Source organism: Oncorhynchus clarkii, chromosome 14 (genome assembly GCF_045791955.1).
Source record: "Oncorhynchus clarkii lewisi isolate Uvic-CL-2024 chromosome 14, UVic_Ocla_1.0, whole genome shotgun sequence".
NCBI classification, from domain to species: Eukaryota; Metazoa; Chordata; class Actinopteri; order Salmoniformes; family Salmonidae; genus Oncorhynchus; species Oncorhynchus clarkii.
The window spans coordinates 26,015,239-26,042,014 of record NC_092160.1 but is presented as its reverse complement, the minus strand read 5'-3'; the positions used below and the strand labels follow the sequence as shown (position 1 = coordinate 26,042,014).

Genomic DNA, 26,776 nt, shown 5'->3' with positions numbered 1-26,776 from the left:
CACTTCCTGCGCAAACACTAATGACCGGAGCCGCACGCACAACACACTGGCCCAACACCCCTCAGACCACTGACAACAGGTCAGAGAAACCGCCCGAAGTCAGAACCATGGACGACCATTATAGCAGCAGCATATGGTTCGGTTGCGGTTCGGTTTAAAATTATGGGATCAACCAAACCCAACACTTAGAAGAGTGCGTACTGAACTAGAGGGCTGGCTATTCAGAGAGACAAGGCTACACTGCGGCTAGTGTGATGACTAACGCTGCGAAAATGTCTCAATGGTTCCAGTAGTAGCCTATAGCACGACAACCTGTAAATTGGAGACCTCTCTTTCTGTCTAATCTGACCAAACCACTGGTTACGATGCAGCTAGCGCCAAACAGGCAACCCTCACGGAACGATGCCCAACAACGGATTCACCTATTAGAAAGGCACTGGGTCCTGCGGGCATGTTCATGCAGGGCTGGAGATTTCTGCACCGAGAGAAAATGAATAATGTGTGTGGTGGTGGCCGAGTGGCTCAGCGTGTGGCCACATGTGAGAATATCGATTAGGCCAACCAGCATCGAAGTAATACGGAAGCCACATGTGCCAAAAATGATACTCCTTATCTTTGTACAGGATAGGTGGATGCCTTTATTAAAATATGTTGTTCTCTTCTCAAACCCTTAACAGTGTGACGAAAGCTTGCTCATACACAGCTTCACAGTGGTGGCTCACAAGTTATTCTCCTCCCTCTACCGTGCCATCCCTCCCTCATTATCCTCCCCAATCAATCAATCACTTAATTAATTCAAGATTCCCCCGCTCGCCCGTTCAGAGCGCGAGCTAGCCGTCCTTGCTTGGAGGTCAGAGAATTTGCGCTGAAACAGCGTCAGAATGATGTCGTTATCAGTCACTGGAAGAGAACGGATTAATAAGGTGATTTCTGATCACACTAAGGATATGTGACTCATTCTACCTCATCATCTTACAGTTCACATAATAGACTAAATATTATTTTAGTTATTCATACAAATATTTTTTCTTTTTGAAGCTCAATTTTTATTCTCAATCAAATCACTCCTTCAACACTCCAAACATATGAGTCTATTCTCTCATGAAAAGACAAATAAACCTTTATCAGTTAATTCGACTTTTATATGTCATTTTATCCACCTAGCTGTATTATGTTAAAATGTAAGAGATTAACAAGAGACGATGTATATCAATAAAATACATTATCTGTCTAGTATTATCTGTCTCTGCTCGGTTTGACACATGGGTGGGCTAGTGTTTCATTCGAGGAATGTGCTAGATGCTACAGATGCAGGCAAAACACCCGTTTCTCTCATGGCAGATGATGACCAGTGGAAGTATAGTATAGGCAATTCTGTGCAAGATTATGCTTTCATATTACTAATAGGAGATACAAATGCGGGACATTATAATGATGCATAACACATTGTGAAGAGCTTCAATTTAGTTGCAACGTTACTGAATTATGTGCAGCTGCTACACAGTTTAGACGCAAACGTGTATATCTTGAATACACCCCTCTCAGAACAGAATGTAATATGAACTACAGTAGGCTGCTTTCGTTTCCTTTCTAAAGCGTAGCGCTCTCGCGATATCGTCGGTGTGGTTGACAGGCAGTCGAGGTTGCAGCAGGCTGAGGGAGACGGTGGAAGGTAAGCAGGAGGCAGCATCATGGCGGACAGAGACAGTGGCAGTGACCACGGAGGGCTGGCCACAGGCCCCGGCTCCCTGCCTCCGGGCGCGATGGGCGCCGCGGCAAGACTGCAACACGACACGGAGGAGCTCGCGTCAAAGCGAGTAGACATCCAGAATAAGCGCTTCTACCTAGACGTGAAGCAGAATGCAAAAGGCCGCTTCCTAAAGATAGCCGAGGTCGGAGCTGGGGGAAATAAGAGCCGCCTCACTCTCTCTATGTCAGTGGCAGTGGAGTTCCGTGACTATCTCGGGGACTTCATCGAACATTACGCCCAGCTGGGCCCGAGCAACCCGGATATAGTGCAGGATGAGCCCCGGCGGGCTCTCAAGAGCGAATTTCTAGTGCGAGAGAATCGCAAATATTACATGGATCTGAAAGAGAACCAGAGGGGGCGGTTCCTAAGGATCCGTCAGACCGTTAATCGGGGGCCCGGATTGGGAAGTGCACAAGGCCAGACCATCGCGCTTCCAGCGCAGGGACTTATCGAGTTCCGTGACGCCTTGGCCAAACTCATCGATGATTACGGTGTGGACGAGGAACCAGCAGAACTACCCGAGGGCACTTCCTTGACTGTTGACAACAAACGCTTTTTCTTCGACGTGGGTTCTAACAAGTACGGAGTGTTCATGCGGGTCAGCGAGGTGAAGCCTACCTACCGGAACTCCATCACTGTTCCGTGCAAAGTGTGGTCCAAATTCGGCAACACGTTCTGTAAATATGCGGAGGAGATGAGAAAGATCCAGGAGCGGAGTAGAGAGAAACGGGCCTCCGAACTCCTACCGGAGGGCCAACATGGTGACGACGGGGACGATGATTGACGGATTACCGGCTTGAGCAGAAATAAATAACAACAAACAACAGACTTTATAATCAGACCTTTACTGTAAAATATAAAGAGAGAATTCCAAGGGAACCACCCCACACACAACCTTCACAGTCAGACTGGCAGTAGCCTACTGTCTCGTCGTTCATTGCTGGATGTCACCCACTTACCAACCATTTTAACAGTAAGCCGCTGCTATCAATAACTTGTTTGAACTGTAAAATATGAACTGTTTCCTACTTGATTTAAATGACAATGAACAGAGTGTTTATTGCTCTAACAAACAACCCGATTTTGCACACGTCCAAGCTATTTCGGAAAGGTTTCCAAAGTGCAAAACGAAAAAAAAAAACGTAAATTGGAAATTACGAAGATCTCCATGTAAACCAACATTTGACATCAACCAACATTTGACATCATATATATATGATAAATTACTTTACCAAACCAATATCTGAAATCAGTTGTAGTTTATTAATATAAGGTACGCAGGAAATAAAAAGTAAAGCGCTATCTATTAACGTGTACTGCAGAATGCAACGCACAGACTGAAAAAATAGACACTTCTGCCAATATGCGTAGGCCTAAATCTCTTTTAAAAAGGCATTTGGGAAAGTTATAGTGTTTAATTTGATCGAAAATGTAGTTATGAAACGCGTTTTTATCATGTCATAGGCCTACATTATGGAGTATTTTATGAGAGCAGAGTCGATATTGGCCTAAACGGGATAGAAGCATCTTTACTATTGAATATCAACCCTTTTGCACCATGTCCATTCAAATTTGGAACAATGGTTAGATAAAAAATGTGCTAACTTAGATATACTAATTATGATTTTGTGAATCAGCTGTATTTAAATCCTAAAATGCCCACGTTTTCTGTGGGCGAGTTTTCTTTTTCGGGGGGAGGGTGGCATGGGGCACAAAAAACAGATTCTCAACCGGTGATGGCAGCGCGAGACGCGGAAAAAGACGCATCAGCGCGCGGCTACATGCATGCTGAGCCGCGAGGGCGCATCCTCTCTGACGTCAGAACAACCTGGTGCCTTATACACTCCACTCGTTTACGTGCTTCACATTGTGGTCGATGTTAATGATATCTCTCTCGACCACTGTATGTTTTCATTTGTAAGTTCTGTACTGTTTGCTGTATGGCTATTGGTCAACACTAACAAGCCAAACCAGAGAGGCCCTTTTCTGTAGCCTGTCTCCCTCCACAGGCAGGAGAGCAGAGAATGGCCCCTAGAACAGCAACAGCAGCAGCACTTCTAATGTGAGCATGGATAGTCATCAGAGATGTGGGGTTGTGTCTGTCCACCTCTTGCACCATGTAAAATGTAACTGGACGTATACAGTAGTCAGTCAGTGGGGATGAGATGGATGATGGATGGATGCCCTAAGAGCCCCTTGTGAGGTTTTTCTGGATGTAGGCCAAAAGGCCAAGGCAGTATCTTTCTATGGTGCTACAGCTCCAATATAATCCAAACTAGACCGGGCTTGCTGGTCTAATTTGTCACAGCATTATTTGATTTCTCAACGTTACTCTCCACATGTTGTCAGAGCAGCAGTCTCCTCCTACACAGGGTGATGACAGACTGTGAGGACATTACTTTATAGTGTGCAATATTGTACGTGCCAATCGTGGCATTGTATGTTGTATAGACAAAAAAAAAGGCAAATATATATGTGATTGATATTTGAAAAGCATGAGTCTGAATTCTGCATTGTTACAGAAATGTGAAGTCTTTCTCTGCATTTAAGTGAAAAGGTTTCAAACTAGTGTGAGATTTCCCATCACTTTCATATACAGTAAGCCCACTGTGTTTCAGTGAGTGTTGGCAAGTTTCTGATGTTTCTCTTTCCACAGAATCGCTACAGTGACATAGCTTATCCCGCCCACAAATCAGAAAGCTTATCTCCTCATCTTCAGGTCAGTGTTAGAAGCACAGTCCTGCCCCTTCTGAGTGTCTTATAATTTGATAGAGTAGTATCATGAAACTTTTTAGTTTTACTGGGATAAATTATTCCAAGTCAGAAGGAGAAAAGTTCAATGAAAATGACACAATGTCAACAAATTGATGTGGTGACAGAGGGGGTTGCCCTGACGATGAAGTGACCAACCATTCTTCCTGGGGTGAAGACAGAATCATTTTGACAGTTACCCAGCATTCCTTGCTCTCAGTCCACCAGTAAACAATGCCATAGAGGATTTCTTTAAGCGTTGATTAACAATCAGCCAGCTAGGTTAACCATCAGTAGCTGGATTTAGAGCATCACAGGGTGGCTTGGATTAGTTTAGTAGATCTAAACCTACTGCACTGTACTGTACTGCCATCAGGCCGGCTGGCGTGATGTTGAGGACAGACTGCGCAGCAGTAGGTAGGTCTGCTATAATTCCACCAGCCATTTAGATTCGGTCAGAGTTACAACTGTAAGAAAGAGGCCTCGAGATGCATGGGTCCCTATGTGGGGCCCCATATAGGACCCCTATTAAATGTCCCTTTACTAGGCTAGCATTAAAGCTTCATGGGTTTCTCTCCTCTTTTGGAGAGAAACCCATGACACTGCCTAACACTGCCCCAGAATTTCAGAGGGATCTTTTACATAGCAGGTAAACTGTGGATTTGACTCTATGTTGTGCTCTACACATATAAAGAACATTTTGAAGCCAGAATTCAGTCAAACCTCCAGTACCGCTGTGAAAGACCAAATGCTATTTCTACACAGTAAATGTTTGATTGAATTAATTAAGGCTTTAAATGTGAGACATTAAGCCTGGAAATTCAATACACCATTTTCACAACTCTCTTACTGGCCAGCCCTAGAGAAACGAAGGCTATAGTCAATCAGATCAAGTGTTAACTGGCGATAGTAAACACCCGCATAGCTGATGTTTTGGCGGTGTCCGAAGTTGGAGCTGTCAAATCGGTGAGCAGCTGAGATCATTGTCATGAAGCCACACCCGTCCCACTCGCGTTAGAAGTTCAGAACGAGAAAGTGTAGGCTATATAGAAATAATGACGTTCAAATTGAAAATCATGTAACATTTAATGAGGATTTCTATCAGCTTAATTGAGCTGTAGATTACATCTCACATTCAAGTGTTTGAACTTGTAAATATGACTCCATGGGATTTCTCTTAATGCGACTTCATGCAGCCAATAGCAATGTGCGGTTTAGGTATGATGCCGGGAGCCACTTGTGGATTTGACAGCTCTAACGCGGTTCCACCTCCTACACGTCAATGTATCAGCTATGTGGATGTCGGCTAAAGCGGATCTGATTTAATGGGGCCATAATTCTAACTCATTCAGCTCACGTTTTATGTTTGTATGCCTCGCTCTGTAAAACGCACATAAAAAATAAATTATAATTAAACAAAAGTGATTATTTTTTTGTCAGTTCACAAGGTGCTACTGGGTCCGTTCTGGTTCCGGAGTGGCATGGTTCTGTGTAATAGATTCTAGAACACTGCCTATTTTAAAGGATCAACACAGTGTTGGGTCAGAACCAACTGCCACGGTTTAGAGCTGATGATTTCGCCATGTTGCTCAGATTGCAGTTAATCAATGGGACACAAAATGGACGCCAGGTGTTTTTGCCCCATAATCAAAATTTGCAGTTGGTTGATTGTAACTGTGCAGCAGCCTGTCTAGTTCAGTTCAGTGTAACATTGGTGGTGGTGGTGGTGGTGCTGTTTGCATCAGAGAGAGATGTATTAGAATTGATTAACTATTAGAGGTGCTTTGTTCTTCTTATTTGTACTAGTTCTTAATGGTGGGAATGTGTGTGTTTTGATCTAAACAACAGCTGCATGACCATGGTAACAACCTCTACCAGTCCCTTTAGAGGTGTGGTCTTCTGGAATCTCTCCCACTACAATTTCAACTTCCATTCATTCTATGAAGCTGTTTAAAGATCCATTAAATTGAGTTTCAGTGTTCTATTGTTGCTATGACGTTTCTCTGGTCCTTCAAGTTCAGACCAATCACTCACAGACAACGTCAATAATGGGAAAGGCCAATCACAATCTTGTTTGTGAAGCCAACAGTCACCTTGACCATTACTAGCTCAGCACACATTCTGTTTTGCACATACCAATGCAGAGTCCTTCATGTATGCAGACTGTATAGGCTACTGTTATGTACAGGGACGAGACATTGGGAAAAGGATCTATAAAAGTCAATGGGGAGGAAGAGGGTCAATGCACAATGAACATATCCCATGTCACCGTATGGTCTAACTACCCTTTATCAACCCTATATGATATGTTGCACCTTTCAAAATATTTTATCTGTGGTGTGTGTGTGTGTGTGTGTATATGATGATCCTTGTTTCAGAAAAATATAACATATAAACAGGAAAAGCATATTGCTGTTTTTTTTCTTTTGTATTTTATACTTACAGAAAGCATTGAATAAGATGGATAAATACTTGCACTTTAGATATATTAAGAAAATAAAAAATCTGCATATTATTTTTGATAGGGATCTCACATTCAGAGAGTATAAATAACTTTCCAGGCTTTGTGACATTGCTGGACAGAGATGTATCAAGTTCTTCTACTTATTGAAGTATATTTTGTCTGTGTTTCAGAAGGTTTACTAAAGTAAATTGCATGATAAAGTAGTGTTACACCAATATTGATATTTTTTAGTTGGTATAAAGGTCTGAAAACTGTGATGTACCATGTTTAACTTTTTCCCCATACATTCTAGAGTAGTTCTTACTGATTTATGGCCTTTCCTGACTACATGACGATGGTGCTTAATTTGGCTTTGAAAAATCTGCTCATCCTACATTTGACATCATCATAACTTGTATCTTACTGTACTTCATGACTTTGTTTATGTACTTTCACTACCTTATTAAATTTTAGTTGATGGCAAAACGTGTGCTGTTTTGTACGTTGTTGATTTAATGTTGGAAAAGCCTTTGTCGTCTGAAAATGACTAATTGCAATAAACAGGCATTCCTCATGCTCTTGTGTCTTTACAGAGTGTCTGACTAAAAGTTCCACAGACTTTGTTTAATTCATAATGGTCCAAATAACTTACGTTTAGAAGTACTGGTAGTGGCACCAATAGGCCTACCTGCTGGTGAAACCTGAAGTTCGCTAGAAGAGGAGTCAGGCACTTTTCAAGGTGCTGGTGATGGCGATATGCGACATTGGTGCTGTCCATTGCGCTGCAGTAGGCCTATTTGTGCCGTTTTGAGGACGTGTTGTTGATGCGGAAAGTTGGCGCTGTCAAAGGTGCTGAAGCATGGATACTGTTCACGTCGCATTGACAAGAACAGACGGCTGACATCACGAAAATAAGGTGCACGCATCGATGGGGCCGGAATCCGTGCTTAGTTATGACTCTGAACGGTCAGATAGCTAGCAACAATGACAAGAGGCTGCCATGTAGGGAATCGTAGGTGGCTCTTTCTGCTAGTTTTATCTTGTTCTTAATACCATGTCTTGTTTTGAGGTGTTTTGACTGATGTCATGTCAATGCTAATATGGCAACAACAACAAAAAATCACTAGCTAGCTAACCAACGACTGTTGCGGTCTATTTGAGAGACAATCAAATCAAATTGTATTTGTCACATGCTTCGTAAACAACAGATGTAGACTAACAGTGACATGCTTACTGACGAGCCATTCCCAACAAAAATAGAAAAATAATAACACAAGGAATAATTACACAATGAGTAATGATAACTTGACTATATACACAGAGTACCAGTACCGAGTCGATGTGTCCGAGGTAGATGTGTAGATATAGTTTGGAGTAAAATTACTAGGCAACATGATAGATAATAAGCAGTAGCAGCAGTTTATATGATGAGTCAGAGTTTGTGCAAAAGGGAGTCAATGCAGATTGTCTAGGTAGCTATTTGGTTAACTATTTAGCAGCCTTATGGCTTGGGGGTAGAAGCTGTTCAGGGTCCTGTTGGTTCCAGACTTGGTGCATCGGTACCGCTTGCCGAGCGGTAGCAGAGAGAACAGTATTTGACTTGCATGGCTGGACTGTTTTAGGGCCTTCCTCTGACACTGCCTGGTAAAGAAGCCCTTGATGGCAGGGAACTCGTCCCCGGTGACGTACTGGACCGTGTGCACTACCCTCTATAGCGTCTTGCAGTCGGATGCCAAGCAGTTGCCATACCAAGAGGTGGTGCAGCCAGTCAAGGTGCTCTCAATGGTGCAGTTGTAGAACTTCTACCACCGTAATGTCGTCCGCAAACGTAATGATGGTGTTGGAGTCATGTGCAGGTGAACAGGGAGTACAGAAGGGGACTAAGCATGCACATCCTGAGGGGCCCCTGTGTTGAGGATCAGTGTGGTGGATGTGTTGTTGCCTACCCTTACCACCTGGGGCAGCCTGTCAGGAAATACAGGATCCACTTGCAGAGTGAGGTGTTCAGTCCCAGGTACCTGAGCTTAGTGATGAGCTTGGAGGGCACTATGGTGTTGAACGCTGAGCTGTAGTCAATGAACAGTATTCTCACATAAGTGTTCCTTTTGTCCAGGTGGGAGAGTGCAATAGAGATTGTGTAATCTTTGGCTCTGTTCGGGCAGTATGTGAATTGGAGTGGGTCTGGGATGATGGTGTTGATGTGAGCCATGACCAGCCTTTCATAGTATTTAATAGCTACAGGTGCAAGTGGTACCTTGACAAGTGCTCATTGTGTCCAAGATGTGGACGCTATGTTTATTCCTGCTAAATTGCGAACTAGCTATGCTAAACATTTTCCACATGGTTATTTTCTCATCTGCGTTACATAAGGCAATATCTCTAGACAAAGAGCTGTATTATTGATAATAAAAACATTGACACCAATTTCTATTGTATATGAAAGGTGACTTTAGGAAGCACTGACTAAAATAACCAGTAAAAACTCCCTCCACTTTACACTGTCAAACAAAATAACAATATACAGTAACATTTCCAGTCTCCAAGCTTCCTTTGTTTAAATAAAAAACAACAACAAATATTTATTTAAGACAGGACCAGCAAAGTAAAAAACCTTCTCACAATTCTATATTACAACAGCACTGCTCTGCCCTAAAACACTGGGGAAACAATGGTTAGTTAGCACAACAGCCAAAGTGACAAGGTCGGTCCTCAGAGTAAGAAAGACATAATGTATAAAATGTCAGTTCTGATTCCAAATTCCACTTCAGTCAACAGAACTAAGGATCTCTGATCCAGTCTCATCAAAAACACAGCATCTATAAAGCCTCTGTGTCTGTTCTGACCGTGCAAAGATTCCGTACCGCTTTAGTGTCGAGAAAGACATATGAATTAGGGACACTATCCCATCTGAAGTGGGAAGGAGAAAGAGAGGGGGATGAGTTTCAATGTTCCATTTAGAACAATGTAGTCCAGCAGAACCACAGCCCTCTTTCCTCCCTCCATCTTTCCATGGTTCCTTCCTGGAGAGACAGAGCTGGGTTAGTGTCCTCTCTCTGGTCTCTCACATGAATATGATTCTACACCACGTGTACAGCTATGTTCTGCTCAGCCACTTCCTCTACTTCCTGTTCTGCTGCTTTGTCTTTCAGTCTTTGATTGTAGTATCTGCACTCTGATGATGATATGACAGGAAGATGAGCCGCTTCAACTCAGGAGACGTCTTCTTCTGCATCAAAGCATTCCAACACAGAACACAGATCCTTTAATGTTAGACGTGCTTCCTTTCAACCTTAACCCAATGTCCACTGACCAACCCTCAACCACATACACACTCATGTACGCAGGCGCTCACACACACACACACACACACACACACACACGCATACACGCTCAAAGCACTTTATCAAAATCTTCAACAAACCAACATTACTGCTCATACTCTGTCAATGTCCTCCATCTCAGCTTCCACTCAAGAGTAACAGCAGTACAGGTATCCACTCAGTAACAGCAGTACAGGTATCCACTCAGAGTAACAGCAGTACAGGTATCCACTCAGAGTAACAGCAGTACAGGTATCCACTCAGAGTAACAGCAGTACAGGTATCCACTCAAAGTAACAGCAGTACAGGTGTCCAGACATTAACATAGAACAAGGGTTATAAAACATGCCACAGTGCTTTCATTCAGTCTGATATCATATATGAAGCTCAGGTTCAAGTGGAAGAAGAAATACATACTTATCAATAATAGTCTACACAGCAAGGAGTTGATCATCTTAACAGTTCTGAGAGTCTGGGTAAGTGTTGTTCATCATCATAAGGCTTCCATACAGTAGGTGTGTTACATAGGCCTGTTCAGATACACTGAGGAGAGTCTCCATGCTCTATGGTCCATAGTAACCTGTTGAAGGCTCACTATAAGGTGTGAGTTACTTCAAAGGTTTGGGGTCACTTAGAAATGTCATTGTTTTCCGTGAAAACATACATGAAATGAGTTGCAAAATGAATAGGAAATATAGTCAAGACATTGACAAGGTTATAAAAAAATATTTTTAAATGAAATAATTGTGTCCTTCAAACATTGCTTTCATCAAAGAATCCTCTATTTGCAGCAATTACAGCCTTGCAGAGCTTTGGCATTCTAGTTGTCAATTTGTTGAGGTAATCTGAAGAGATTTCACCCCATACTTCCTGAAGCACCTCCCACAAATTGGATTGGCTTGATGGGCGCTTCTTACGTACCATACGGTCAAGCTGCTCCCACAACAGCTCAATAGGGTTGAAATCAAATGACTGTGCTGGCCACTCCATTATAGACAGAATACCAGCTGACTGCTTCTTCCCTAAATAATTATTGCATAGTTTGGAGCTGTTCTTTGGGTCATTGTCCTATTGTAGGAGGAAATTGGCTCCAATTAAGCGCCGCCCACAGGGTATGGCATGGCGTTGCAAAATGGAGTGAAAGTCTTCCTTCATCAAGATTGCTTTTACCCTGTACAAATCTCCCACTTTACCACCACCAAAGCACCCCCAGACCATCACATTGCCTCCACCATGCTTGGCAGATGGCGTCAAGCACTCCTCCAGCATCTTTTCAATTTTTCTGCATCTCACGAATGTTCTTCTTTGTGATCCGAACACCTCAAACTTAGATTCGTCTGTCCATAATACTTTTTTCCAATCTTCCTCTGTCCAGTGTCTGTGTTCTTTTGCCCATCTTAATCTTTTATTTTTATTGGCCAGGCTGAGATATGTATTTTTCTTTGCAACTCTTAACTGTTGACGTTGAGAGTTGTGCACCAAGGCCTCCCACTCCTCTTTCTACTGGTTAGGGCCAGTTTGTGCTGTTCTGTGAAGGGAGTAGTACACAGCGTTGTACGAGACCTTCAGTTTCTTGGCAATTTCTCGCATGGAATATCCTTCATTTCTCAGAACAAGAATAGACTGACGAGTTTCCAAAGAAAGGTCTTTGTTTCTGGTCATTTTGAGCCTGTAATCGAACCCACAAATGCTGATGCTCCAGATACTCAACTAGTCTAAAGGCGGACAGTTTTATTGCTTCTTTAATCAGAACAACAGTTTTCAGCTGTGCTAACATAATTGCAAAAGGGTTTTCTAATGCCTTTTAAAATGTTAAACTGCGATTAGCTAACACAACGTGCCATTGGAATACGCCTATGTAGATATTCCATTAAAAAAATTATGTTTCCAGCTACAATAGTCATTTACAACGTTAAAAATGCCTACACTGTATTTCTGATGAATTTGATGTTATTTTAATGGACAAAAAAAATAGCTTCTCTTTCAAAAACAAGGACATTTCTAAGTGACCCCAAACTTTTGAACGGTAGTGTACATTTGACATTTTAGTCATTTAGCAGATGCTCTTATGCAGAGCGACTTACAGGAGCAATTGTGGGTTAAGTGCCTTGCTCTAGGGCACATTAACAGATTTTTCACCTAGTCTGCTCGGGATTCTGGCCCAAATCTCTTAACTGCTAGGCTACTTGTCGCCCTACTACTATGCTACTGTACCCCTCCACCCTGAAATCCACCATCCACCTCCTCAAACCAAAAAACTACACTCCACACTTTATGCCGGTAAGTCCTCTCTCCTCTTTCGTCCTTTTTTCCACATCTTCATGTTCTCCGTTATAAGTGTTCTTATAAGCACTGCCAGCGACAATTAGCTGTTGGTTAAATAACACCAGTAATACTGTATAGCTGGAACAATTATTACCGCTTTACTGTGCAATGAAATAGGAAGGAGGGAGGATTTGGGGGTCCAGTTCTCAGGCGTTTGGAGGGGAGAGCCCTCTGGCTCAGAGGACAGAGTTACGGGGGGGTGCATTATATTTTTTAGGGGGTTCTCCTCTCAACTCTGCTGGCCCGGGCCAGTGCGTCCAGAGGCCCTGCCATTGACATCGTGCTGGCTGATGGAAGGAGAGGACTGGGTCTTCCGGAGGTATCCCTCGCGCCCCCCTCGGCCCTCCCCAATCCCGCTCATCACGCTAGCCTCTATCTTCTCCAGGTCGTCTGTCTCTGCCCTCATCTTGGCCTGGAGCAGGTTGATATACGTCTCGTACCGACTCTTCTGCAATGGAGAGAGAAGGGGAATGAAGATGATGTGACTAGAAATATGCATATATCACACATGGCTCATTTAACACACAGCTATTACACAATGCTCACTCTACAGAGAGAAAGAGGATTCATGACAAATGATGGGCAAAAACACAGAGAAAAGGCATATAGGACATTGATCTCGTGATTCTGTCACAACTATAACACAACAACAGCACATCTATTTCAGATATACCAGTACCTATGCACATATAAACAGTTACACAGAGAGAGAGAAAGAGAGATGCAACCTTTCTCCCTTAAGATAAACTACACATATTATGCAAAGGGATGTAGGCCAAAGACCTGTAGCCTCTCTACTTCTCACCTCATATATGAGGTAGTGCTCTTTGATTCGATACTCCTCCCACTCTCTGCTCTTGGGAGAAGGCGAGGGAGGGTTCTTCCTGTGCTCCTCCACCTCCACACTCATCTGCTTCAGCTTCCCCTCGTGGGACTGCAGCTGATCCTCCTGCACCAATCACAGCAACCCATCAAACAGCAGGCACCAGTAACAACCAATCACATAACACAATCAATTTAGGTTGCACCATGCTATATATGTGGTTGTGTGTGAGATAATGTGTGTTTGCGTGCACCTGGTTTAGCCGGGTAGAGGAGGAGGGCAGTAGAGGTCTACAGAACGTCTTCATGGAGCCAATGGCAGCAGGGAAGGCCGGGGCGGAGAACAGAGCTGCTACCAGGTTAATACGGAATATCCACGACATCATCTCCTCTTCACTCCTTCAAAGAAAGAAAGGAGACAGACAGACAGACAGAAAAAAAGAGAGACATTTCTATGTGTCTGTATGTGTTCAGAAGGTAGATCATGGCGCTTTCAGTGCCAGGATAACGTGTTCGATTCTAGAGACGTAAAATACGTCTAGTACGATTCTAGTACGTAAAATATATGCATGGACAAAGCGTCTGCTAAATAGCATACATTATTATGAGAGAGAGTATGCCAATAATAACACCACATTTCTGTACATCATGAAAGTCAGTTATCATTGTGTGACAAAATAACCGAATGTGCATTAGAGGACATGTAGCTGGTTCCCATGAACAGGCCTCCCCTACAGGCCAGAGTAGCAGAGGACCTATGGTGCCTGCAGCAGGGACACTCTCCTGTCAGAGAGAGAGAACAGGCCTCCCCTACAGGCCAGAGTAGCAGAGGACCTACGGTGCCTGCAGCAGAGACACTCTCCTGTCAGAGAGCGAGAACAGGCCTCCCCTACAGGCCAGAGTATCAGAGGACCTACGGTGCCTGCAGCAGGAACACTCTCCAGTCAGAGGTCTTTAGTTTGAGGACGTTGGGTCTCTTGCTGTAGTCTGTAGCGCGGGTGGCTAACGCATGGTGAATACGCACAGCGTTCTTCAGGTCCCCCTCACACAGCTCTGCATCAGCCTTATACTCATCCTGTCAACAGGGGGAGACACACACATATAACGTCGTCAGAGAGCTCCTACTACTGTGTTTGTGTGTGTGTGTGGGAGAGAGAGAGTGACACACACGCAGCTGAGCTACCACTGCTGCATTCTACTGCAGTGGTAGAAGTCTGTTTCTATGGTAACGGAGAGGTATCTGGTACCTTCTGTAGATAAAGGATCATCCCCTTTAGAACCGCATAGAACTTCTTCCAGCCTCGTCGTCCTCGTGGGGCTAGAGAGAGGGAGAGGGAGAGGGAGTGAGACAACTGTTATTTCTAAACTTGTTTAAATCCCAATAACTGAACTGACTTATGCGTTAAGAAATTCCCTTCCAACCTAGCCTAAGCCCATCTATGTGTGTGTGTGTGTGCGCGCGCAAGTTTATACTCACTGCGTTTGCCGTCCATGTCTGCGTGGCTCTTGCGGGACAGGACACCATGTTTATAGGTGACAGCGTTGGGTAGGATGGGGATGGCGATGAAAGGGTTATTGCCATCCGTTACCCTGGCAACCCCCCTCTTCCCCCCTCCCTCATACTGCTCCTCCACCAGCTCCGATAGACTCTTCCTGAACTCCTCTTCCTCACTGCAATACATCAGACATCAGAAATAACATAGGACACACACGCACACACCTGAGAAGGGATACTCACATTGCCCATTCAAGTTTCTCGTTCTTTATTGAATTATACAGCACCTAAACAGGAAGTAAAGGAATCAAAATGGTGAGAGAAAAAAGTCTCATTGAACTGGATCAACTTCTGAGTAATGCCAACATTGGAATCTGATCAAATATTACATTAGTAAGACAAAGCATTAGTAAGGAGCCTAGTTGAAGTGTTGTCATCAATATTGACCTAGCATTGATTACTGTACCTTTAACAGGTCTTTAGGGAAGTCCTTGCCATCGTTTAGGCCATCCAGATTACTGATGAACTGCTGGCAAGACATCTTCTTCCCAATGTTCTGGACAAGAGAGACACATGAAGGCTGTTCTGGACAATGAAACAGAAGGCTGAATCCTAAATCACTCCCTTCCCTTTCCCACAACCCTCAGCCCTCCATTTGTGCATTCTTGCTCACCTCCGCCTTATGCATAAGTATCCCAAAGCTTAGGGAGTGAAAATTATTGAGGGTGTAGGGGCTAATTCCGATAACCACTTCGGCCATGGCAGCAAGGCTGCAGGCTTCAGAGCGAAGTGCTATCCCGACAAGCACCACAATATGTTTGGAGTTCGCACAATTTAATCCAAAATAATGATATGATTGAAGTCTGCAGAATTTAATCTAAAATAATGATATGATTGGAGTCTGCAGAATTTAATCTAAAATAATGATTTGTTTGGACTAAGCACAATTGAATACAAAATAATGGAGAGGCAGGTCTAATTGTAAACCACATGCATTTGTTTGTCTGATTTCAAGAAATGACACAAACTTATGAAATTGCCTATACCTCAAATTAAATGTTTAACTGTTACTGAGGTTTATAACTTGTAAAACAACAGTTGATGGGTTTATTGATCCCCTCGCCACTCTGGAAGTCACCCTAGGAGTTTTGTCAGCGACATATGACAACCGAGGGCCCTCCAAGTGGGTTGGTAGGGGCGAGGGGGTGATTTGGGATTCCCAGTCTTACGACCTACCAGTAAATGTAAATATTGACAAACTTTTCAGACGTTTACTGTATTTTCTATAGTAGGTGGATCTTAACAAGGCTAGGAGAAACACTACTGTAAATGCAAATCGATGTGAATATGTTATGCAGTACTATGAATAATTCCCCTGGATGACCACTAGGTGTCAGTGGTGTGCAGGTAGAGCATTAGCTATTCTATTCTATGCATTATGCGGTTGATTGGTTACATTATGACCACAGATAAACTGTACATGGAGAGACACAGAAGAGGTTAGTGCTAAAAGCCACTTACCACCTACGGAGCAGGACAGCCAGAGGTTACACAGAGGTCAGACAGAACGCAGGAGAATAGAGGGAATGAGAGGAGAGGAGAAGAGAAGAAACGAAGGAGGTTGAGAGAGTATGTTAGAAGCATGAGAGGATCTGTTAGTAGACATATAAGAACAGAGAGTTAAATTGTGAGAGCGTGTGTTAAAGTAACACTGGATAAGAGTTAGTATATAGTGCTGTGGTATTTAGTAGTAGGAGACAGAAAGACGGGACAAAAAGAGGGCAGAAAGTGGGTCAGAGGAGAACAGAGATGGAGATTGAGAGATTGAGCTGGAGGGTAACAGAGAGATAGTGAAATAGAGAGGTCGAAGAGAGACAGATAGAGAGAGAGAGTAAGACAGACAGACAGACAGACAGAGAGGGAAGCTATTGTTGCTGTAGCACATCACTTCTAAACAGGTGTTGCCTGCCTTAAGGGGGGCTTTATTTTTATTCTTAAAGACAGACAAGCAAAATACATAAATACAATGAGCCGACGCGACAGTAGGTTTCTCTACGTCAATTGTGTTGGTGCGTGAGTCATGTTAGACAGGGTTTTGGCTCTACTCCTCAGGGATCTGCTGTATGTCAAATAGGATTGATGAGTATTTCTGGGGGCTCCTGCCTGTACATTGATTTCCATCTATCTTCACAGACTGTAGGTTTGATAACAGAGCTGTACATACGTGTCCATGTAGATCAGTGTTGAGCAGCATTAGGGCGCAGGTTAACGTATGGGCTCCGTCTGTTGGAAGAAGAAGAGAACATTGTTTTTAAATGTTATCTAAATGTCATGGATGACTCAAATGGCATATTTTAACAGTAGGCTAAAAAATAATCTCAACAATACTTGACAAAGTCTCAACAATACTCGGCAGTCTAAGGCACTGCATCGCAGTGCTAGAGGCATCACTACAGACACGGGTTCGATCCCAGGCTGTATCGCAGCCGGCTGCGACCGGGAGACCAATGAGGCGGTGCACAATTTGCCCAGCGCTGTCCGGGATAGGGGAGGGTTTGGCATTTCCTTGTCCCATCGCGCTCTAGCGACTCCTTGTGGCGGGCCGGGCGCATGCACGCTGACTTCTGTCTCCAGCTGTACGGTGTTTCCTTCGACACATTGGTGCGGCTGGCTTCCGGGTTAAGCGAGCAGTGTGTCAAGAAGCAGTGCTGCTTGGCAGGGTCGTGTTTTGGAGGATGCATGGCTCTCCACCTTCGCCTCTCCCGAGTCCATAGGGGAGTTGCAGCGATGGGACGAGACTGTAACTACCAATTGGATATCACAAAAAAAGAGGTACAAAAATGTAAATAATAATAATCCACGTGACCGTTGAGTCAATCTCCTTTTATGCACTCTGGACATGCGTTGGTAGTACTCAACTCGTTAACGACCTCCACGTCGCTAATGGCCTGGTACTCAGAGCTCTATTGTCCTTCCAACCACTCTGACATCAATGCAAACGCAAATAAAAATCACATCAAACACTTATCATCATGCTTTTAAAAAACTCACCTCACTGTGATGATCAATTTGAAGAAGGAAGTTCAACAACAGGTTGAAACTGAGTGGAAAACATGGTCGTTGTTTCAAAGCCAAACACAACAAAATGGGCAGCACTTTGTAAGGTGAGGATTAGTTAAAAACCCCCATACACATACCGTGCATTCAGAAAGTATTCAGACCCCTTCCCCTTTTCCACATTTTGTTACGTTACAGCCGTATTCTAAAATGTATGTAAAGAATATAATCTCATCAATCTACGTACAATATCCCACAATGACAAAGCAAAAACAGGTTGTTAGAATTTTTTGTACATTTATAAAAAAAACAAAAGACCTCATTTACATAAGTATTCAGACCCTTTGATATGACACTCACATTTGAGGTCAGCTGCATCCTGTTTCCATTTATCATCCTTGAGATGTTTTTACAACTTGATCGGAGTCCACCTGTGATAAATTCAATTGATTGGAGATGATTTGGAAAGGCACAAACCTGTCTACATGAGGTCCTATAGTTGACAGTGTATGTCAGAGCAAAAACCAAGCCATGAGGTCAAAGGAATTGTCCGAGACAGGATTGTGTCAAGACACAGATCTGGGGAAGGGTGCCAAAAAATGTCTGCAGCATTGAAGGCCCCCAAGAACACAGTGGCCTCCATCATTCTTAAATGGAAGAAGTTTGGACTTGGCGAAGGTTCACAACGACCCTAAGCACACAGCCAAGACAACACAGTAGGGGCTTCGGGACAAGTCTCAGACCTGAAAATAGCTGTGCAGAGATGCTCCCCATCCAACTTGAGAGGATCTGCAGAGAAGAATGGAAGAAACTCCCCAAATACAGATGTGCCAAGCTTGTAGTGTCATTCCCAAGAAGACTCGAGGCTGTAATTGCTGCCAAAGTTGCTTCAACAAAGTACTGAGTAAAGGGTCTGAATACTTATGTAAATGTGATAATTCATGTTTTGTTTTTACATTTGCAAAAATGACTAAAAACCTGTTTTTGCTTCATCATTATGGGGTATTGTGTGTAGATTTATGAGGAAAAAATATCATTGAATCAATTTTAGAATAAGGCTGTAATGTAACAAAATGTGGACAATGTCAAGTGGTCTGAATACTTTTCGAATGCCCTGTATTAGAGCTTATGAATACGCATAGACCGATATATGAGCCCAAGACTGGAAAAAACGCTGAATTAGAATAATGATTGTGCCGTTATACAATACATAGCCTACCACATTTTGGAGTATAGGCTAGACCAATTATGTATCAAAGACATCTTAAATCGATGTTTTTAAAATGTTTTTCTATCATGCGTAGTATGTGGTAGGTAGGCTATTAAGCTATGTATTGTATAACGGCACAATCATTATTCTAATTCAGCATTTTTTCCAGTCTTGGGCTCATATATCGGTCTATGCGTATTCATAAGCTCTAATACAGGGCATTCGGAAAGTATTCAGACCTCTTGACATTGTCCACATTTTGTTACATTACAGCCTTATTCTAAAATGGATTCAATTGCCAAGGGGTCTGAATACTTCCGAATGCACAGTATACTGACTCTATATATTCCTGACTCTGACATGGCTTGTTCTTATATTTCTTAATTCCTTTCTTTTTATTTTTGGGATCTGCCTGTATTTATTTTAAAAAATGTACGCATAACTGCACTGTTGGAGCTAGAAACACAAGCATTCTGCTTCACCTGGGATAACATCTGCTAAATATATGTATGCAACCAATAACATTTGATTTGATGAGTGAAATATGATCACTTGAAGAGAGAACAGCTGTGCAGCCTGAGGCAAGGAACAGAGCGTAGCCTTTTTATGTGACTTTCTCAAATCCTCAATAGCATGTAGTCGCATCATGCAGACCATATGTTTGACATTCTAAGGTTTGTATCATTCACAACTAAAGTTGCCAAATAACTCAATCTAGCGTATAGGACCTGTTTCAAATGATCACTTTTACGCTCCACATCGCCACTTCATATGCACACTTGCTCCGGAATGTGAAAAATATCCTTTCTATTTTGTTCAGTTAAGTTCAATTATATTCTTCTTACTATAAAATAATGGCACCGGACTTATAAGCATATCTTGTCTGCTAAATGAACAAGCCTATAGCCTATAGCATGGAGCATAGCCAGATAACATACAGTATCTAGCCAGCTAAATGAACAAGCCTATAGCCAGATAACATACAGTATCTAGCCAGCTAAATGAACAAGCCTATAGCCTACAGCATGGAGCACAGCCAGATAACATACAGTATCTAGCCAGCCAAATGAACAAGCCTATAGTCTATAGCATGGAGCACAGCCAGATAACATACAGTATCTAGCCAGCCAAATGAACAAGCCTATAGCCAGATAACATACAGTATCTAGCCAGCTAAATGAACAAGCCTATAGCCTATAGCATGGAGCACAGCCAGATAACATACAGTATCTAGCCAGCTAAATGAACAAGCCTATAGCCAGATAACATACAGTATCTAGCCAGCTAAATGAACAAGCCTAGAGCCTATAGCATGGAGCACAGCCAGATAACATACAGTATCTAGCCAGCTAAATGAACAAGCCTATAGCCAGATAACATACAGTATCTAGCCAGCTAAATTAACAAGCCTATAGCCAGATAACATACAGTATATAGCCAGCTAAATTAACAAGCCTATAGCCTATAGCATGGAGCATAGCCAGATAACATACAGTATCTAGCCAGCTAAATGAACAAGCCTATAGCCAGATAACATACAGTATCTAGCCAGCTAAATGAACAAGCCTATAGCCTATAACATGGAGCACAGCCAGATAACATACAGTATCTAGCCAGCTAAATGAACAAGCCTATAGCCAGATAACATACAGTATCTAGCCAGCTAAATGAACAAGCCTATAGCCAGATAACATACAGTAGGCCAACTCATATTCTGTTCTACTGAAACACATCTTCATATCATAATGCTTATTTCGGCCTGCCTAAAATAAATGATGGATTTATTGTGATGCTGCATCAGCGGCTTGTATGAGTGGAGGCCTGCTGGAGATGCTAAACATGTTTATGTTAATTAACGGTCAATTACCCTGAGATCGGCAGTAATTTGCAAGACAATAACCGGCAGACAAAATGTCATGCCCGCCACAGCCCTATCCCCACCCTACCCACCACCCTAATTATAATCATCACCATCATCTTCTTCATCATCATCATCCCGTTTGGATCTGTCCTTGCCACCGGGGGCGAGGGCTGTGGGGTTGCAGACACAGAACCTCTTAGAGAAGTGGACCAGGATTCTCTCCCTCTCCTGGGTCTCACCCATCAGAGGAAAGGCTTTCAGGAAGTTCCTGAGAATTAGGTCAAAGAACAACGAGTGAGCAGGCAGTATTGTTTTCAGGCTAGAATACAAAGTGTATTTGTCCTCACAGTGATATAGGCTACAGGCTACAACCTTTTACAAGCTTCCTCACTTTGGTTCGGAAATCGTCAATGGCATTTTAAGACTACAGTAGATTAGTACAGTACATTGCACATTCATTCAGTGCAAACTCAGTGTAACTCCCAATACAAACATGTTAATATACTTTAAATATCCGCATGCTGTGTTTAATACATGCATTCAAGACAGTCCCAAATCATGGCATACTGTATACCAGGAGGTGACAGTTGACTGTATTGCAAAATAGAGACACACTACAGCTCTATACTCAGAGAAATCAGTGTTAGGCTAATATGTTGTAAACAGTAATGTGAGAATAGTGCTGACTGGTCTTACCTCAGGGCCTTGTCCAATGACAGGCCAGAGAAGTCAAAGAAGCTGAGGTACTCTGACGCCACCAGCTGGCTGAAGTCGTTACTGCAGGATGGACAGAGGGAAATTAAATGGGGGAGGGGAGAAAGAGGGGGAAAGAGAAGGGGGGATTGGGAGTGAGAGAGAGAGAGAGAGAGAGAGAGAGAGAGAGAGAGAGAGAAAGAGATGTGACATTTAAGATGATACAAAATACATATTAATACAACACTGTGAGACATATGCATGTGTATCAATGTGGAACTGAATGACAGTGTGTGTGTGTGTGTGTGTGTTTGGTCTTGTGTGTGTGGTTGGTCTTGTGTGTGTGTGTGTGTGGTTGGTTGGTCTTTTGTTTGTGCCTGAAACCCACTTCTTGCCCAGGTGGCGTGCCACGTCGCAGCGTCTGAAGCCCTCCAGGTAGAACAGACGCTTAGCCAGGCGTTTGGCGGCGTCGCAGTCGGCACGGCAACCGTTGGCCAGGGTTTCCGTGCTGCTTCTCTCCAGCTGCTCCAGGCCGCCCAGCTCCGACTCTGAGTCCGACAGCACGTCCGTGAGGAGGTTGGCATCACTGAAGAGGACACACACGACAGCCTTATTGAGCGTATAGTAGAGCACCTACCTGCCCCACAGAACAGTGCACTAGTGTGAGCAACCTTCATATGAGTCTTCTACATAACCCTAGCATGATCACTGACAGTCAGGATGATGAAAACATAGAATGTGAGGATATTTGGGAGCTATAAACTCCAATTTCAAGAACCTTTTCACTAAACAAGCATAAACAGATAGATACGATAATAAATAAGAATGCGTGATATTCTATCAACATAAGATTGCTTTCTCTCATATAACCCTGATTCAATAATAAAAAATCCTCTGAAGACACAAATATAGCTTATCTGAAACATAGCCATTCCTACATAGCTCTATCACTCTAACCAAAACACATAAAACCTCCTAAACAATCACTACTGAAATAGTACTAAATACAAACGTCACAGGCCTCAACCAGACCATGTGTCCCTATCATTTTGTGTGTCTCTTTGACATCGTCAACTTTCTCTCTATAGATGATTAACATTTTTCTGCAGAATCTGATTAGAGCAATTGCGTTACTTCCTAAATTCAATACGCTGCGGCACGGTAATGTGTTGGTTGCCGTGGTCACGACGGGCGGCGGAACCCAGTGTCCTGACAGGAGAGACGACGGGCGCAATTACCACCCCTCTCACTTGATGTCTCCTCCATCACAATTACCCACAATCCTCACTGCAGCCAACAGCGTGCCGAGAACACAACACAAGCCTCTCACAAGGATGGAACCCCAAACTAGAATAGGTACTCATACCTCCCTCTGTACAAGGAAGATCTACTATTATTTATCTATCCTGAGACAAACAAGGAACTATTAACAAAATAACTGCCCTCCTTACATTCTATTCATCATTATTTTTTAAACATTTTTGTAATTTATCAGACTCTCTTATCAAGAGCGACTTACATTAGCAATTAGGGTGCCTTGCTCAAGGGCACATTGACAGATTATTCAACTAGTTGGCTTGGAGATTCGAACCAGCAACCTTTTGGTTACTTGTCCAAAGCGCTTAACTGCGAGGCTACAGTATATGCAGGCACAATTACAGCCCCTCTCAGTTTGATGTCTTTACATCACAATTACCCACAACCCTCACTTCAGACAGCGTGCCGTCAGCAAAAGCCAGAGTACCACAAGGATAGAATTATGCCCAAACCTGCCTCTAGTAACACATTGTCTTCCTCTATATCTAACAGATGCAGTCCCTATCCTTCTCCCTACATTACACCATGCCTAAGTCTTACCACATGTATTTTCACAAAAAACATGGTACGTCCTGAATAATGAACAACATGACAGGCCGTGGGTCACAGCAATCCAGGGATCCCCCGTTTGCAAAGCCCCCCCCCCCCCAACACACACACACACACACACACACACACACACACACACACACAGAGTCCCAAATGGCACCCTATTCCCTATATAATGCACTACTTTTGAACAGGGCCAGAAACTAGTGCTCTATGTAGGGAATAGGGTGCCATTTGGGATGCAACCCTGACTCACAGCCACTCAATGTGGATTCTTCTACTTTATCTTGAGCAAAGTGAAATGCACATGGACCTTCCATTGTAACTCTGCAAATGCATTTGAGTAGATTTTCCCTTAAGTCCTGAATAGTCAGCCAATGTTTAATAGTGAAACTGTATGTGCCTGTGTGTGTGTTCCCAAGCCCTGGCGCTGGGTATAGTTAGAGCATGAGGCTGCATGCCTGTGACTCACATGGTAATCTCTCTCTCCCAGTTGTGTTGGGTGCCATCCACCCCTGGGCCAGCAAGGGAGTGTCAGGTAAAGGGCATAAGGGTTGTGTGTGTGTGGATGTGTGTGTGTGGATAGGTGTGTAAGTGGGGGTCACACTCTATTGCCAAAATATTGCAATTTTGCAATTACGCATCCAGTATGAGTTAATGTGACTAAAGTCCAAAACACCTATTATGTGAGTAAATGGGTGTGCGTGTGTTATTTATGAGTAGTGTGTGTGTGTGTGTGTGTGTGTGTTTCATAACTGTGACAGATCATCTCCTGAGGCTTCACTGACATCCTCTGTGCAAGGATGTCTTGAGGGATTAACACCAAGGACTCTGGATCATGCATAACCTACTGCCCCCTCGGTCCCATTCTGTTATTCAAAACACAAACACTTCTAAAATAACAACATTCACTGATGCTGCACAACACTATACAGCAGTGACAATAACTGATAAAAGCATTGGAATTATAGTCACTGTAAAAAAATATATTTTTTAAAGTTAACAGAGTAAGTAACTTGTTAGTTCCTAGGGGCATGTCGTAAAACTTTGTTGCCAGTCTCCAATGAGAGTGAGCAACATGTGGCAAGATCAACAGAGATGGTTCATTGATCAACAGAGATCATTGATCAGCATTACAAAACCGTTTAAACTGGCCAAAGTTCAAACCATACAGAAAAATAAGCTATTGTCAAAATTATCTCAACTATACTTAAAGTAGCATAATTTTCATACTATTCATACTGAATAGTCGCAAATCAATGTTAAGTTGATTTATAACCGCTGTGTCAAACCGGAACGGCTCAATATGCTCATTAAAAACACTCTCGCACAATCTCATTCTGACTGAAAAAAAGTCAGAATAATTTTACTGTGACGGGAACCAGAGGAAAAGACTCACAGGAGATCGAGAAGAAAGTCGAAATGAACGTCATATTCCTCTTTCCACATTTTCTCTCCCGCATTCGAGGATTGGGATCAGTGTCAAGGAACGCGCGACATCATCCAGCAGTGTTCTGTGAAATCCGGCATTCGATCGATTGCGGTATTTACCCAAAGAGGCTTAAGCAATCCGATTTCGTCAGTCTTTTCCTACACAAACGGTACTCGAAGCCCCGCATGGTTATTACCAGGCTTAAGAGCACAGAATGATCTAACTACAGTGTGTGTAGCCTACTGCCGTTCCCCATAATGTGAATGGATGTGAGATTTTTTTTTCAATAAGGTTCTTGGAGGTCTCCCTCAAAAGGATGTGAGGGGCGGAGCGACAGAATCTACTGAATTATGTTCCTAAATCTTGTTAGTATACACTCCCTTTGATGATCATGCAGGTCTGTACATAGCCCATTAGGCTACTCCCTCACTGGTCTTTTCCCATAGGTTATGTTGTGATGCAAAGAAAAGCCTGTTTTCTTTTGACCTAAGGCTACATTTTGTTGTGTCACAGCCTGAATTTAAAATGGATTACATTGAGACTTTGTGTCACTGCCTACACGCAATACCCCATAATGACATCACAATACCCCTTAATGACATCACAATACCCCTTAATGACATCACAATACCCCATAATGTGAACGTGTAGTTATGTTTTTAGAAATGATTACAAATTAATATAAAATGAAAAGCTGAAATGTCTTGAGTCAACCCCTTTGTTATGGTAAGCCTAGATAAGTTCAGGAGTAAAAATGTGCTTAACAAGTCACATAATAAGTCGCATAGACTCACTCTGTGTGCAATAATAGTGTTTAACATGATTTTTGAAGGACTGCCTCATCTCTGTACCCCACACATGCAATTATCTGTAAGGTCTCTTAGTCGAGCAGTGAATTTCAAACACAGATTCAACCACAAAGACCAGGGAGATTTTCCAGTGCCTCTCAACGAAGGGTGCCTATTGCTAGATGGGTAAAAAAAAGTTACTAATTACACTTTGGATGGTGTATCAATACACCCAGTCACTACAAAGATACAAGGTCCTTCCTAACTCAGTTGTCGGAAAGGAAGGAAACCGCTCAGGGATTTCACCATGAGACAGTTTAATGGTTGTGATAGAAGAAAACTGAGGATGGGTCAACAACATTGTAGTTACTCCACAATATACTAACCTAAATGACAGAGTGAAAATAAAGAGGCCTGTACAGAATAAAAAATATTCCAAAACATGCTTGTTTGCAATAAGGCACTAAAGTAAAACTGCTAAAAATGTGGCAAAGAAATGAACTATGTCCTGAATACAAAGCGTTATGTTTGGGGCAAAGAGTACCAATCTTCATATTTTCAGGCATGGTGGTGGTTGCATCATGTTATGGGTACACTTGTCATCGTCAAGGACTAGAGTTTTTTAGAATAAAAATAAACGGAATAGAGCTAAGCACAGGCACAATCCTAGAGGAAACCTGGTTCAGTCTGCTTTCCAACAGACACTGGAAGACGAATTCACCTTTCAGCAGGACAATAACCTAAAACACAAGGCCAAATATAAACTGGAGTTGCTTACCAAGACGGAAGTGAATGTTCCTGAGTGGCCTAGTTACAGCTTTGACTAAATTGGCTTGAAAAACTATGGCAAGACAATGTCCGTCTAGCAATAATCAACAACCAAATTGACAGAGCTTGAAGAATTGTAAAAATAAATATGTGCAAATATTTTACAATCCAGGTGTACAAAGGAACAGGATGTTG

At 42.8% G+C, this 26,776-nt stretch overlaps 2 protein-coding genes across 2 annotated transcripts in view; one reads left to right on the top strand and one right to left on the bottom strand.

Annotated features, from left to right (window-relative positions):
* The first annotated feature begins 1,642 nt into the window (after positions 1-1,642).
* On the top strand, positions 1,643-7,520 carry LOC139366443 (transcriptional activator protein Pur-alpha-like). Its single transcript, XM_071103927.1, has one exon. The coding sequence runs from the start codon at positions 1,692-1,694 to the stop codon at positions 2,532-2,534; it is 843 nt and encodes a 280-aa protein (XP_070960028.1). The 5' UTR covers positions 1,643-1,691; the 3' UTR covers positions 2,535-7,520.
* A 1,802-nt stretch (positions 7,521-9,322) lies between these two features.
* Positions 9,323-26,776, bottom strand: part of LOC139366441 (pleckstrin and Sec7 domain containing 2) — a 30,223-nt gene continuing 12,769 nt past the window's right edge. The window contains exons 3-15 of the mRNA XM_071103926.1: positions 22,116-22,313; positions 21,731-21,811; positions 21,193-21,302; positions 17,131-17,189; positions 16,428-16,430; positions 15,373-15,462; positions 15,150-15,193; positions 14,889-15,082; positions 14,659-14,729; positions 14,329-14,486; positions 13,666-13,810; positions 13,395-13,538; positions 9,323-13,037 (exon numbers count right to left, since the gene is read on the bottom strand). Coding sequence (XP_070960027.1) covers positions 12,819-13,037; positions 13,395-13,538; positions 13,666-13,810; positions 14,329-14,486; positions 14,659-14,729; positions 14,889-15,082; positions 15,150-15,193; positions 15,373-15,462; positions 16,428-16,430; positions 17,131-17,189; positions 21,193-21,302; positions 21,731-21,811; positions 22,116-22,313 — 1,516 coding nt within the window. The 3' untranslated portion in view covers positions 9,323-12,818. The remainder of the gene's footprint in view (positions 13,038-13,394; positions 13,539-13,665; positions 13,811-14,328; positions 14,487-14,658; positions 14,730-14,888; positions 15,083-15,149; positions 15,194-15,372; positions 15,463-16,427; positions 16,431-17,130; positions 17,190-21,192; positions 21,303-21,730; positions 21,812-22,115; positions 22,314-26,776) is intronic.